Below are 16799 nucleotides of genomic sequence, written 5' to 3'. Positions count from 1 at the left end.
CATAGGACAGTGAGGCGGCTATGGACAAGAATATAGAATTTAAAAAGACACACATGGGGCTGGGGATTTAGCTCAGTGGCGGAAGTGCTGCCTGACAAGCACGAGGTCCTGAGTTAGAACCCCCATACCTCTCCCCCCAAAAAAGGCTTCTGTAAAAAGATACACAAGACAGTTTCAAGACAACAGACAATATTAATATAACTCAGTCTCCCTGATTGCCAAAGGGCACTTATTCTACTGTTACGACAAAGAGGTTTTTAAATATGTTTAATATTGTATAAAAATAACTTTTAAAATAAGCCAATGAATTAGTAAATCAAAGATTTTTTTCAGATCATGATACGAACAAGTACACTGATCTCATTTCCACATGCTTTTAACTCGAAGGTCAAGCTCTTCCATCAGCTTCATTTTTTTTCAATCCCAAAAATGCAGAGAAGCTAGATTCCAAAACTGACAGTGATTAAGTGGGATGACATTCAATAGCGGCTCATTTGTTTTGATGTAAACACATCCTCCTGCACAATTCTCCAAAATTATTTTCTCAAAGTTATAGTTCTCAACTTAAACCTACTTCTGTAATGTCATTCAAAGACTTCTTGAAAGTTAAGTTTAGTGAGAAAATATTTCCTTTAAATATTTAAATAATTCCTTTAAATAATTAAAAGAAAATATTGCCTAAAATCACAAAGCACAAAGATTTCACAGAATGGATTTTCTGAGATACAAATATTGCCTCTGATAGAAGCATCACACTGAGAAAATGAAGATATATTCTATAATTAATTTAGTACATACATAAATGATTATGAGCTATAAATGCCTGAAATCAATCATGACGTATCACCTCTTTAGGTTTTTACCCAACTGTATTCAATCACTCAAACATAATTATTGATTATGTCAAGATTCACCATAAGTTATATTTGGCAAGTTGAGGAAGTTGCTATTTTCCCTAATGGTCAAAACCAACTCTAACCTCATCAAGAATATTGAATGATCAATAAATCTCATCAAACCGAGCTTTTGTGATCTTCACATCAAATCTTCATAAAACAAACTGGTTTCCACAGAATTCTCTATCTTATAGTAAAATGTCAACAAGGCTCATAATTACTAGGCAGAGTTTCAAGAAGCTGATGAATGACTGAAAACATTATACATTCAGGGCACAGGACAGAAAATCTAATTTAAAGAAGGAGTCCACTGTTTCCCTTATTTTTGATTCAAATAAATTCTGATCCAAATCAGCTTTTTGGAGAACCATGATTCATCGGTTCATGTTTTCCTGTTTTTTAATCTATTCATACTGTCAAGCTTTTAGCTATTTAATGATATCACAACTTGAACAATAATCTCAGAAGCTTATAAAAATACAAATTTTAGCTAGGAATGATGAGATATTACATCATATATATATATATGAATATGAAAAACTGCCTTTATCCAGGCACATCATAACTAGAAAATCCAGATTTGCTCAAAGGCATGGGGGTTCCAAGTTGGCCTAAGTCATTCTTCTACACTAGAAAAAGATATTCTCTAGAATCTTGCCAATTATGTCTTCTCGTTTTAAGGGGTATAATTTCAGAAAAATTCTTCCAGTGAAAAGATTCTTCTATATTTTTCCACTCTGCAGAAAATATATGGATTCCTACTAAAATATTCTAGAAATATCCATTCTTGGAGAAAAATGCCACCAATTTTGGCATTCTTTAACAAGTTTTTAAAATTACAGACAGCATGATTTCCAATGTTTTTAGGTACAATCAAAATAAACAGTCCTATCCATTGTAACATGCATAAATTCATACATAAAATACTTCCATTTTGGTTTCTTTCTTAAAAAGTAAGGAGAGGAAAGAGGAAGAAGGGGAGAAAAAAGAGCCATGCACAGGGAACAACACGTTTCTAATTACACTGGGAAACATCTTCAGTGTCCAATGAGGACAAATGGAAGGAAGTGTGAGTTGTCTCTCCACCTGACCCCAAAATACGTTTTTCCCACCTTTAAACTCCATACAAAGATGACTTACATTTGCTTATGTTTACTCAATCCCCACAATAAAACCTGGCAAATAGTAGGTGTTCAATGAGTATTTTTAAAAAGAATACATTTTACAGGTATAGATTAAGCTGAAAACAAAAGCATTTCATGTAAGAATATATCTAATGAATTCTTAAATTTAATCTCAGTTTCTAATGGCCAACATAAGACTAAAGAAACTTAACATTAAAATCTTGTTTCAATCAACAAATCTCTACAGTATTTCCTATGTGATAAACACGGTGCTCGGTAAACAGAGGTAAATAACACATGCTCATGCTACCATTAGCTTTTAGTCTAAACAGACTGAATGTAGAAAAACAGAAAAGTAAACATAAAACTGAAATATAGGAAAGATCCTTTATTTATTCTTCCTCCTCTTACTTAAATCTTACTCATTATCATGTCACAAAGCTAAGGTCTTCTGTTTTAAATAATCACATGCTCTAGGACTTTTGTATTATAGCCTGACTTCAGAAATTTCCAAAAAAGTTCTTAGAATAACAAAAGAATTATCTTCCATATCATTAATATATCTAATTACAGTATGCCATTCTAGCCTTCTCAAAATGTATATACACACACTATTATTATGTAAAAACATTGATTTCTCAGACAATAAGATGGTTTAACTGATCTTGGGCAGACACAGCTCAGAAACTCCAATTCTGACTTCTCCAGCAATTTCGTAACAACTTCTGTATCAATTTTTTCAAGAATACTCAAGGTTTAGCTACCAACCTAATTCAGAGTTAGTATACAGTCTCTATATATTAAAATCTCTCTTTTCAGATGTACAAATTATCACCCACAATATACTTCAAGTACATCTTGGTTTTTTTAATATTGTTCTTAACAAGTCTGTCTCCTATTATCTAGCAATCTGACGATTTAAAATATATCCAGCTTATCAAAACTATGGTCATTTTCATCCTGCGCACACCCTTACTTCTTAAGGGCATCAAATATTAATCTCACTCCAAAAGTCTAAGAATTGATTTACAGAAACCACTATGCTTCTAGTATTGCTAGAAAAAAATAAAGGAAACTCAGTTAAATATGGACTTCAGATAAACAAGCTTATTTAGGTGTGTCTGAAATTCAAATTTTATTGGGTATCCTACATTTTTTATTTGCTAAAAATAGTAACACCGACCTATGGACATCTATAAAGGCACCATTCTCATCAAAGGAAATAATTTATAGTATTTCTGTGCCAAACGAGAATCAGCAAGTATACATACAACATCAAAATTCAGACTTCAGTCACATTAAATTGATGGTTTGTAATACTGATTGTTCTTTTAAAAAGCATCTCTAGTTTTTAAAAATTCTATCAAACAAAGGTTTAATTAAGACCATGAGCTATTTATTATTCAGTAATTAACACAAAAGGTACCACCTAGTCTATTTCTTCATGCATGTAAGTGCTATATATTCAAATTCAGAAAGAGTTGAGGTATAACAGCTATTAATTTGAATATACTGAAGTTTTAAATGGAAATGACATATTAGTGACATCTGTTCCTCTTGGTAACATGCCCTGATGCTGTCCATTTAGATAAATTACCTCACAGGATTACTGGTCAAAGACACTCGGAGGGACTCCAGGTACGTGGCAAGTCTCTCATCAGCAGACACCATTTTCAGTTCATGGATGAATTCCTGAGGTGAGATCTGTCGGCTACTTTTAAGACTTCTCTGTAAAATGAGTTTTTAAAAAATGATGTCATAAATATTATCCATGAAATAACAAATTAATTCCACCTCTCCAATTAACAATTGCAGACAACTACTACAATTACTATATTTCAGGGTGTGAGGGAGCGATATCCTTATTTAGTCTACTCATAAATCTATAAATCTATAATCTGTGGCATCCACAAAAAATAATAACATAGTATCAAAAGGACTGCAAACTAAAATAAATGCAAATTTAGCAAATGCAAGCTTTCCTGAAGAAATATTAAGCGTAGATCACAAAAAATATCCTGAAGTATAGTGGTATATTCTCATCACATTCTAAAGAAATATGACTCAATACAGGAACTACCTTATTAAAATTAGTGCTCTAAGCAACACAGGAAAAGCTCTTAAGTCACTGATTCATACAATTACTATGGAATGTTTTATTCTAGGCAATTTAGACCTACTGATTATCAAACTCTAAATCTAGGAAGATAAACACAGCACTATAGGAATTACAGTACCCTAAAAATTATTGCTTTGACACAGAACTAAGAGACACAGAGAAGTGCTACAGTACCTACATAGGGCAGGGCAGCTCAGAGAAGCCTGAGTAGCAGGGGAAAGGTAAATAAGAAACGATGTAATATAAAATTAGAAAGGAATTCAGACCAAAACAAAGCAAATGCCCATACAAAGAAAACAACAAAACTAAATGCAATTCAAAATAATGGACGCAGTATGGAGTGTCAGAGAACCAGAGCTTCCCAGGGTAATTTGGGAAGGATCTAGTCCAGTATGAAATACAGATTGGAAGTGAAGCTCTCTCCTTTGACACCGAGGGCCAATTAATGCTGACCATGGTTCTAAGTACTAAGAATAGTACAACAAATGAGAGAAAAATTCTTCCTCCATCTAGCTTTATTCTAATATAACATAATATAATCAAAGTGTATTGTAAATAGTGTTATAGAGAAGATAAAAGGAAGAAAAGACAAGGAGTTCACTGTGGGGACACAATTTTAAATAGCCAAGGAAAGTTTTATTTCACAGCCCTCACACTTGAGTGTTTGCATTAAAAAGCTGATGAAGTAAGACAGCTCACCATGCAGGTATCTGGGGAAAAAAGGGAGAGAGAGAAAGCATGTGATAGAGGGGGCTGAAAACTCTACAGCCACCAGCTATGAAGAGCACATACAATTTTACTCTGAGAAAGAAAACAGATCTGTTCTAAAACACATGTACGTCCGTTTGTGCGTGCCTCTGTGTGTGCATGTGTGACCCGACGAGGGTACTGAAGTCATAGTAAGGCAAATCCTAAATGATCTCTCTTTACGTTACAGATGAAACACCCAAGGACAGAGAAAGGGGCTGTAATGTTCAAAAGCAGGTTATCTGAGATGGCAGGAATTTTTTTTTCCCATTTCACTTTTTTATTAATTTGCGGTAATTTCATTTGTAAAAACAACCGAAGTTCAAAACAAATTAGTACTAGGAAGACATGTTGTTTTTAATCAGTATCAAAGTAATTTATTAAAGAAAAATTCAGCAAAATCTCAACAGAGTTACTAATGATAAAGAAAATAAAGTTGAAAGAAGAGCTGATGAGAGCAGTGAAAACAAATACCCAATTTTTACTATCATTGATATCATAAAAATACATTACGTTTTCACTACATTTTATTCATTAACATCATTTTTACTTAAAACTAACAGAGCATTGTTTGTCATGTGCTAAAAATTTGTACACCCGTATCAGTAAATAAGTTTTGTCAAGCGTGGTGGCACATTTTTGTAGTTCCTGCACTGCACTCGGGAGGCTTAGGCAGAGGATTGTTGCAAGTTCAAGACCAATGTGAGCTACAAAGTGAGCTCAAGGCCAACCTGAACTGTACAGCAAGGCCCTGTCTCAAAAAGACCCAATAAGTACGTTTTTAGAATATGACTTGCTCCTGCCTAGCATTACTTCCTAATTAGTCTCTCTCTGTAAGGCTGTAGCTTGCTTACAATGTCTTGATATCATGTTCCAAGCTTCCTATTTTTGCACTCTTGGTATAGGCAGTTTTGCAGTCAGGAATTTCAAGGAGGACAAGATAAACACAGGAAACATAATTTATATTATTATTTATAATGGTCATTAAAGAGTCAAATACAAAGAAAGTGCAGGAAATCTGTCCACACATTACAGACCTAAGGAATCTAGCTGAGGGCCTGGATCCCATGGCAACATCCTGCATGAGTCCAGTTGAAGACCTAGAGCCCATGACAATTCCTCCCATGAATTCGAACGGAGGCCTAGAAGCCATGACAATGATTCATGAAAGTCTGTGTCACAGATCTACGCAGAGTCTGCAGTAGAAGCTAAGAAGTCTATGCCAGCAGGGTAAAGGATCTGTGCCAGTAGGCTGACGGTTAGGCTGGGTCCTGCACTGGAGCCAGAAAGTAATGCTCAAAGTAAGAACCAGGGCTCCCCCATAAAGAACCACTGCCATCCTTAGCAACAATGAAGTCACAAGCTCCTCTGCTGATGAGAACAGCTGCTCACATCAGGAAGCCAGCAGTACAAGTTTCTCTTGGAGACTGAACAGCACACATTTTCCCCTGTGGAACCAGGAGGCCGTGCTCAGAGGAAAGACCAGAGCTCGCCTAAAGTGAACCATGGTCATCGTCAGTGACAAGGTCCTGAGTTACCTTGATGATAACAGACAAATTCACGCAGGAAAGAAGCTCAAAAAGCTCCTCCAGGAGAACCCACAGCAGCCACAGAAGCAACAGCACCAAACAACAACACTCTTCTTCCTCTCTAGATCTGTTTTTATGCTGGCCAGCCTTACTCCTTCCTAGACATCGACTAGAGATGACCTGAGAACAACTCCCCAAAACCCTGCCTCCCCCATGGCTTTCCAGGAGTTGTACACCAAGTCACCATCTATGTTTTTATCTTCCTCACACTCGGTAGCTGCATTAAAATAACCCAAATTACTATTTATTAAAGATTAGGGAGCATATACTGTGTTCCAGGCACTCCTTAATATTTAATTATTGAGCTTGAGTGGTAGGGCCAGAGATACAAAGGGCAAGATAAGGCCACAGCTAAGGACACTTGGCTCAACCTCAATTAAGTAGACACAGAGCTGCAGGAATTACTCCTACTGTCTCACTTCTACCATGTCAAATGAGACAGTTCTACTAAATTGACTTGATTCATTACTTGGAGATGTCCTTGAAGTGACTCCCAAGGTCCTGCTCATTGCCTGCACTTTCCTCAGTTTCCCCATCCTTTATCTTGGACCAAATAAATATCAGTGGTCCAGAGAAGTCTTTGTCTTAGCCCTGACAGTCTAGAGCTCAGCTAAAGAGTTTTGACCCCCCTGGAGCCCTAAAATCATACCACTTGTCTCATTTTATTTAAGCCTTCACTGTATACTCATTTGGGAGACTGGGGATCTAGGAGCTGAAAACTCAGGACTTGCTGACAATCTGTATGTAAAGTATGAATAAGGTAAAACTTAACAATGAGGTCTAGGTTTTTAATCTCAACCAGGTGATCTATCGATGACTGTCCACTCGACAAAAGCAGTAGCAATGGTGTACTGAAGATAACCTGCTCTGAAATTCAGGATTTAGGGCAGTCTCTCCAAGGGAATCTTGAGTGTGGATTAGAGTACAGAAAAAACACATTATGTTTGCATGCTGATAAGAACGACTAAGCAAAAGAAAAAATGATGATGATGATGATGATGAAGATCATGATGGTGGTGTGGCGGTGGTATGGGAACAGATGCAGGAAAACAAACAGAAGGAAAAACCTTGTGCATAGGTGAGAGATATGCCTCATTATACAAGAGATATGCCCTATGAATACACAAGGAAGAAATGAAAGAAACACAGAATGTGTGGTAGGATATCTGCATGTTGGTCAGGACTTGCTCATGAATTGTGGTCACTGAGAAAAGACAGATCAGTGTAGCCTCCCTTGAGATGAAAGGTGTGCTCTGGTATAGGCGCAGAAGTAATTCAGTTTAACCAAAAGTGGGGTCTATTCAGACGGAAAGGAAAATGAACTGGTGGTTGGGGTCAGAGAACAGAACTGTGGGTCGTAGATAAATAAAGAGGGAAGTAAGTAACAACATGGAAAGACAGAAGCGATGGACATAAAAAACTTCCTAAGAAAATGGATCAGTACATCGCATATGGTTATAGAATTCTAAAAACGGTGATATTATGTAAGTAGGAGAGACAGTCCTTGGGAAAGAAAGTCTGTATACATTTAGAGATGGTATTCTAGTATCCCAGCAGCCAAGTAGCTAAGATTTGGTAGAAAATAAGTATCAGGATGAAGTGATGAAGTCAGGAAATAAACTAATCCACTAACACCACTCCCCACTCAGGAATTGAAACCAGGGCATTTACACCAAACTATATCCCCTAACCCTTCTTTATTCTTGTTTTGAAACAAGACCTTGCCTGAGCTTCCCAGGCTGAGCTTGAATTTGCAATTCTCATGACTCAGCATCCTGGAATGCTGGGATTCCAGGGCTGCCCCAAGGCCAGCTGGGAAGTGAAATGTTGGTTGTGTGAGTGAGTCTTCAAAGATCATGGCAGCAGAAATAGCAGGAAGAAAAGCAGTGGCCTAGGTAACCACATCTTCAAGCAAAAAGGAGAAACCCATTAGTACATGCTAACTTCTTTGAACGATATCTCTTTTAATTCATTTACCAAACCAGAGGCTTTTTGTAAAATCTCTGCTATTCAATGAATCAATGCAGTCACAATGAAATGTAATACACAGACTAAGGATTAAAAGAACAAAGGGGTACAAAGACACATGCAGACACAGGCGCACACAGAGACACACATTGAATCAAATGCTTACTGAGGAATATTCCAAATCAAAGAACTGTAGATGTAGGAAGGAGTCCAACTATTTGAGAGATTAGTTTTCAACATAATTTCCCCTTTCATTACATTTATTATATTGCTATCAAAATATAAGCATAAAAGAAAGAAAATCGAGGAGAGAAAATATAAGAATCTGAAATACTCCTTTTTAGCACAGGTCTGCTTGTGTTTCTTTCATTTCGAGGAACTTCAAAGGAAGTGGTTAGTAAAGGGAACATGGGGGAGGGTGCAGGGAGCTGCCGATCTCTAAGTCCATTAGCCATGAAGATGAAAATACTTGGAAAGCTTTATCCCCTGTGGTATCAAAACACATTAGTAAGATAAGGATGTCTGCCTGACATGAGAAAAATTAGAAGGCTACTTATCCAACATAATTTTTAAATCTTTTTTAATCCCTTAGTAAATTTTACTCTAAAAGATCAAACGCAGGACAGCAAAAAAAAAAAAAAAGTATATAGATTACATTTCTCATATTCCTTATTAAATGTATTCTAAGGTATAAAAAGTAATATACCTTTAAACAAGCTTATTTCCTTGACATCTCTATTTCTCCAAAGCCAAACTATCTTCCTTTCTCTATGTAACTATTAGAGGTAATGGTTACCATTTCCTTTGACCTGTCTGGTCCGGATCCCTTTGTTCCTGCCTGACTGCCTGCCTTTCATCTCCGTTTATATGGAGGTGATTCAATATGTTTCCTCACCATTCTCTCTCATTTGTTTGGAGAGTAATTTGAGGTACCATTTCTGCAACAAAAATGCACTGTATTTCCAGTTACCAGGATAAATTATTGAGGAACTGACCTCCTTCATTTTTTAAATAATTGAGTGATTTTCATATAATCTTGAGGAATCTACTATTTAATGATGAACTGATTTTTAAACTGTAAAATGAAAAACTAAGTCTGGAATGTTTACACAGTGCTGGAAAATGACACAGCACACTACAACACTGCACTTTCCACACAGTACTTACTTCAAACAAGTTTCCCTGGATTACCTGGACATCACAAGACTCATTCCTGATCACCACTTCACTCACTGTAGACGATTTATCTAACAAGCCAGATGAAGCTTTCTTCCTCCCAGCAGATAATCCATACTAAAACTCATAATACAGCTTTCTAAACTGCAACCAAGTATTCAGTTTTTCACACTGAAACCTATAAAGAAAACCCACATTTTTTTTAACAGAAGGACCCAAAACATTATAGCCTGTAGAGATTAAAAATGAAAAGCTTGGGAACCACTAAGATTAGTGGAAACATTAAGTTTGGTAAAGTTAGTTATTAGATTCTAAAGCTCTCTACCACATCTCCTTTGTAATGTTAAGCAGGTGAAATAGGTCAGAGAGCCAGAGCAGAACAGAGCAGTCAACATAACAGCCACATAATGACCAGTAAATACACTCAGGCTTGTCTTACTAGTGTATGTGTCTATCTCTTTGGCTCTTAAGACACTGACCATAAATTAACTGCCTCAGTTTCTCATTTGTATTGCAATTCCTGAATTTTTGGTACCCGTTCAGGTGAGGAGACTTTGTAAAGAGTAAGAGGACACAAAAATGCCAAGAATATTTAAAGATATAGTTTGCTCCCATAATGTTTGAAGAAAACAGCCAACTCAGCACAGCACAAAACAAGAGTAAACACAGTGGCTGCCAAGAAGATAATTATAATCTAAATCACCATCACGTATATCACTGTTTAAATGCATTGCAACAATTTCCCTGCATTTCAAAAGATTTCAAGCATCTCTAATGCCACTGATCAACAGAAACACTAGGCTTTCACTGTAGCACGAATTACTTATTTCTGAACATTTACAGCCCAAACAGATCTCTATTGCCAATAAAATCTGTTACCCACCAATGATTTTAAACAAACTCCTAGCAGAAACCTGAAAGCTGAAAAGTGCCATGGAAAGGTACATCCACCAACACAAAAATTTATCAGGGAATTGCCTTGAGTTAGATTTTTGATACACACTTAATAAATATAATGTGCTAAAATAGCTATCTAATTTTCCATGGCAAATAAAATTTCTTGAAAGTATAGAATTACTAAATACCCTTTACAAAGAAGTGTGATAAAATACACTGCTGTTCTTTTAGTCTCTAAAACATATATACAAAGAAAAACTTCTACTCTAATAATCCCATGCCAATACTGGACAATTCTAAATTAACTTGAAATAATAAAAGAAATTCAACACACTATATTTAACCAGTATCAAACTTCCTTCTTTTAACTGGAAAAGCTTTCCTGCACGGACCCATTGCCTTCCCTATGACACATGCTTACTTTACATTTTTAGGAAGAGTTCCTCCATTGCTAAAGTAATACATTTTTAGAAAAAAAAAAAAAAAAGAGTATCTAGACATTATTTAGGTGAGAAAATCCATTCACTATGTAAAAAACACAGGAAGGAACAAGCAACTTCAGGGGTAGTTGAGAACATGGTAAAAAAAAAAAAGACAAGGAAAGAATTCCCTCGCTATTTACAGAACAGGTCGTGTTCTGGCGGTTAGGGTAGGGATTTGCCTGGCTTTGGGATCCCCTAAGGGAACTGGTCGAGCCCACTTCTGGATGTCTTCAGGTAGGTCTTGGAGGAGTGATTTTGGGTATTATGTATGATCCTTGGGCCATTTCCGGCCTAGCACTGTCCACCTGCTCTGCTTCCTGGCAACCATAAACTAAGGATCTTTGCTCTACCACATACTTCCACTGAGTTCCCAATATAAATACATAGTTTGAGAGAGAAAGAGAGAGAGAGAGAGAGAGAGAGAGAGAGAGAGAGAGAGAGTGTATTTACAGGAGGGGAGTGAAGAGGAGGAAGCAGAGATACACATAGGAAGAGAAATGAGTAGGTATGTGCATACACATGTTGTATTCTCATATACTGAAACCTGAGGTTCTACATCTGTGGATTTAACAAACAGCTTACTGAAAATATTTTTTTATTTTTAGTTTCATTTTTTAATAGGTTATAATACAAGGACTCCATTTGATTGCAAGAAGTCTTTAAAATATCACAAGAAAATGTAGAGAATGTGTTTTGCTTTTGTTTCTGTTTTTGTTTTTTTTTTGCTACTCCAAGTCCACTGTTTATGTATATATTTTGTACACCAACATGCAACATGTAACATACAACAACATGCATCCTCCAATACAGTGTCACACAGATAGCTTCATTACCTCTTTCTTTCTCCCTCCCCACTAATCTCTGAAAACCACTGAGCATTTCACGTGCCTATTACTCCCCAATCCCATGTAAGTTAGAATTATGCAGTAGGTGTCCTTTTCAGTTGGCTTCTTTCACTTAGATGTACACATTCAAGGTTCCTCCATAGTTTTTCATGGTTTGAGAGTTGGTTCTCCTCAGTGGTGAATAATATTCAACGGATACACTACCATTTATTTGTCTTCTCATCTACTGAACATTTCAGTTACTACCAATTTTGGCAGCTATATATAAAACTGCTATAAACTTTAACAAAAAAGAAAACTATTAAGACATAATTCACTTACTGTCAAGTTCTCTCATTTTAAATATACAATTTAATAGCACTTATGATATTCACAGTGCTGTGAGCCCTCAACCACTCTCAATTTTAGAACACTTTAAGCACTTCAAAAGGAAAGTCTTGAGTCTAGGAACCAGAGCCATGCATGGGCCACCACTGGATTAGAACAGACAGACCCCAGTGCTCCCTGTGAGTCAGAGCCATTTGCGGACCAGGGATAGAGAGAACGATGCCACGCCAGCAAGCAAGCCCAGTCTGGGAACCAGCGCCATGTGCAGGCTGCTGCAGGACTGGAATACCTAGACTCTAACATCTTCCAGCGCATGCACTGGCCAACAGGAAGTACCAATCTGTACCACCACCACAAGCAACCAGCTTATCCCGAGAAACACAGCCTGTGATGAAGTTATGGAGGTGAAAGGCAATTGGATGCCTGTGGTGGTCTGTTGTTTCACTAACATTGCAGGTCTAGGGCCAACAGTCTGATCATAGACTCAGAGGATCGCGGCACACAGTGTGGTATCTAGAGGGGACCTCCTTCTGAGGGTTACAGCCATTTTGATTCCCTATGGTCTCGTTTTGGAAGTCTTACATTGTTTCCATTGTTTTGGGGGGGTTGGGTTTTATTCTCTTTTGTTTGATTATGTTAAATCCAATGGCAGGAGAAGCTATTTCAAAGACAGAAAGATATATCATGGCAGAAATTTTGGATTTAATATTCTTTTGTTTTTATTGTTTCTATTCTATTCTGTTCTGTTGGATTTTTACCATGTCTGAAGTTATCTGCAGGTATTTTGAAGACATCAAAAGGCATTATGGTAACTCTTGTTTATTTCACAATGTTTTGAAGTTCTGTATCTTTTTTGAAATTTTTTTATTTTAAAGAGGGTAAAATTAAACAACAAAACAGATCATAAAACAAATAAAGAAACACAAATTTCAAAGTAAGACCACCGGTCTTCACTGTCTATCATATTGTCTCTTGTTTTCTTCCAAATAGCTATCCATACCTTCACACACAGTGAATACATACTAAAAAAATATAGTGCTAAACTGATCAGAACAGGATAATGAAGGCATTTTAGGTATTCAAGTCCAGACAATAGGGGAATCAACAATGACTGCCTTAATGTCTCTCGTTCTCTTCGAAATAGCTGTCTATATCTTTAGGTATGTTGAAATTAAACAAAAGAAAACTCTGAACAGAGAATAATAGTATTACTAGATTCTATATCATAACGCTACAGAATTAACACTGGGTATCTTAGTGTTTCTTCTTCAGAGAATCGGTTCATTTACATCATGCATTACATAATCTATTCTCATAAACTATTTAGAAGTTCTACACATGCGTGAATCTCTACATGTATACCTATTCTTTCTGTATTACAGGGAAAACAGATCAAAACAAGACAACAAGACAAATTCTTAGAAAAACATGAAACGAAAAAGACATATAAAACCACATTACTAGGCGATCTACAGTAGTTACTATGCTGTCTCTTGTTATTTTCAATAGAATTGTCTATATCAGGCATAATATAATTGAACATAGCACAACATAGCAATATTAATAAAAACACAACCTTGTAGACATTGTAGGACTTCAAAAGCAGTTAATAATCAAACTGGAATGGGTATCTCATTGCATCGTGTCATCTTCAGAGTAGTTGCCTCTACTATTAGACTTAATACTATCAAGCATACCAAATTCGAATAAAATCAGTCAAGACAAAACAGTGATCTAACAAACCAGATTCAAATAAGATCAGTCATAGGAAGACAATGTAAGTAATACAGGGCTTCAGTTTAAGTTAATAAGAAATTAAGGATAGTTACTGTAAGATATCCTGCTATTTTGGGGATAGCTGTCTGTGTCCTCAAATCTAATATTACTAGACAGATTGGACAGAATAAAATCAAACTAAACAGAGCGATAAGACTAATGTGGTTTTTAAATCCTGATACACTATTAACAATGTCCTCTGCCTTCTTTTTTTAGACAACTTCTACCCATTCCCTTTCTCAGGGTGCTTTGTACATTTTGGGTCCCACAAACTCCTTCAGTTCTTAGATTGGAGGGGCAACCCATTATCTACCTAAGTGGTGCTGAACCTTTTTAACTCTGAGCTTGATCTTGAGCTTTTTTCCTTTACCTACTAAAGCCTCAAGGTTTCCCTTCCTTCTAGCTGAGTAGTTCTCCACTGCACAAAAGTGTCATGACTTTCCAACCTATCTGCAGCTGCTGGACGAGCTGTCCCTATTTCTCTCTGGTTCCCTGTCACATAGAGCATCGTTTTCTCATCTCTGACTTTTGGTTTATTAAGCCTCTTTCAGGCTGAGTATATTTCCTATTCAGAGCATCTCAAGGGACCCTATCTCCTGATCTACCTCTTTGTCAAGGAAGCATCTTGTTTCTCCATTAATTTCAAGAGACAGTTTTGCAAGGTACTTCAATCTGGGTTGGACGTTATTTTCTTTCAGGGCTTGGAACACTTCGCTCCAGGCTCTTCTTGATTTGATAGTTTGTGTCGAGAAGTCTGTCGTGATTTTGATAGGTTTTCCTTTATAGATGATCTGTTTCTTTTCTCTGACCACTTTTAATATTCTGTTCTTGTGATGAATTTCTAGGATCTTGATTATTATATGTCTGAGTATAGATCTGTTTTGGCTGTAGCTGGCTGGAGTTCTGTATGCCTCATTTATCTGGCATCATTTATTTTCCTTTTCCTGTGCTTAGGAAGTTTTCCTTAATTATTTTTGTGAATAGCCCTTGTAATTCATTTGTGTTTACTCCTACTTCTTCACTCACATTTTTTATCCTTAAGTTATAGATCCTCTTGTCATCTTCAAGCCTTTGTATTGTTACTTTCTGGTTCCTTGTTATTTTTAAGAGATCTTTTCTCTCACAATCACACATTGCAAATTTATCTTCAAGTTTTGAAACTCTACCTTTAGTTTCTGTCAAGGAATTTTGCCAGTTTTCAATGGAGTTTTTAATTTCCTGGTAGTCTCTTTGCATCTGTTTCATGTATTCTAGATTTTGTTTATATTCTTCATCAAAGGTTTCTCTCCTTTTTCTGGATTCCTCCATTCTTCCATCTGTGTCTTCTTGAGAGGTGCTTAGCATTTCTTTATTAATCTTTTTATATCTTGCCTCACTTGAATTAGAATTTCAGTTTTAAGTTTGTCTATGAGGTCACAAAGGTGTTTCTTTATGTCTACTGATGCTGTGGCCGATATTGCATGTTTGCTGCCCTCCATCTCATCTGTATTTACCTCTCCTGGACTTATTTTCCTGCGTCAGTGGCTGGAGGCTTTTTCTTGTTTCTTTCTCTTATGTTTCTGGTTTCTTTCAGACAGGTGTGTGGTGGAAGTCTCAGGTCCTTTCCGTATTGCTTACGGTTTTTCTGAAGCGTGCTGCCTGGGGGATTGCTGCCCTCTCCAGTTTACTGTTGCTCTGTGAGGTGCATGCAGGGATGATATGGGATGGCTCCTCTCCTCTGAGCCAGTCAACCAGCGAGTGTCTTCAGCACGTCAGTCTGTGCCATGCAGACGTCACAGGTTCGGGACAGTTTCATCCCTGGCTATTGGGTCCTGATCAGGGACGTGACCCAGCCCAAGCAGATCCCACCAGTCCTCTTTGAGCCATGGGCAGCTGACTGATGCCACTGTGGTTCTGGGGTCAGGCCCATCCTGCCCAACTCCAATATGTCATCCAGCCAGTCACCCTCTCTGCGAGACCCAATTCCTAGCACTCACCACGGATTAATGCAGCTCTCCACGTTGGTTCCACTCTCTGTTGTGCTGCATCCTCCAGTCAAAGGCTTTGGACTTACCAACTCCCAACTTCAGAGTCTGCAATTTCGGCGTGACCATGAATCATCGGACTCCAAGGCATGCCCAGCACAGTGCATGACCAGCCCCAGTGAGAGCTTCTGGATCCAGCCTTTCATCCACGTTTATCTTTCCTTTTTTTCTTTTTCTTTTTCCTCGGTTTCTTCTTGGGTCATGAGAATCCCTCTCCTTTCATCTGGTCTTCTCCATGGTTAAATTCTAGTGTCTGAGTTGTTTTTCTGAGAGAGGTTCTTTACCTTGCTACCTATCAAGCCCCCATCTTCCCCAAAGTCCAAAAATATTTTTTTAAATTCAATCTATACTGTACATATACAGATCTTTTTCTTGCCATTATTCCTTATGTTACATATGTAACTATTTACATTGTATTAGGTATAAACAGGTAATCTAGAAATGATTTGAAGTAAACTTGTAAATTTCAAATAGCTATTCCAACTGCTCAGTAACAAATAAAAATGTAACTTTCTCTAAAAAGACAAAAAATAAAACAAAATATATGAAAGGATATACTTAGGTTACATACAAATACTACCATTGTGAGAGTTGACCCCCCTGCTATAACCCCCTCCCCGAGTTATAAAAAGCAGCAAAGAATGTTTCACTCCCTAACTCCCCAGAGCCGGGAATAAAAGGGTTAACTCCCTAACTCCCCAGAGCGGGGAAATAAAAGGGTTAACTCCCTAGCTCCCCAGAGCTATCAGAGCAGAGCAGAAAGAAATGCCTAACTCCCCAGAGCTATCAGAGCAGAGAAAAAAAAAAAAGAAAGAATGCACCTGCAAGG

At 37.1% G+C, this 16799-nt stretch overlaps 1 protein-coding gene across 2 annotated transcripts in view; it reads right to left on the bottom strand.

The window, feature by feature from the left end:
- Diaph3 (diaphanous related formin 3) overlaps window positions 1–16799 on the bottom strand; it is a 462609-nt gene that overhangs the window by 357085 nt on the left and 88725 nt on the right. For both annotated transcript variants that reach the window (XM_063232700.1, XM_063232701.1), the window contains one exon: window positions 3618–3748. In XM_063232700.1, the coding sequence (XP_063088770.1) occupies window positions 3618–3748 (131 nt within the window). The remainder of the gene's footprint in view (window positions 1–3617; window positions 3749–16799) is intronic.

The sequence above is a fragment of the Cavia porcellus genome, unplaced genomic scaffold, assembly GCF_034190915.1.
Source record: "Cavia porcellus strain 051 isolate PalLab524CR breed Dunkin Hartley unplaced genomic scaffold, mCavPor4.1 scaffold_21, whole genome shotgun sequence".
Taxonomy (NCBI): Eukaryota; Metazoa; Chordata; class Mammalia; order Rodentia; family Caviidae; genus Cavia; species Cavia porcellus.
Note: the sequence above shows the minus strand (reverse complement) of the source record. Positions and strands in the feature narration are given on the sequence as shown.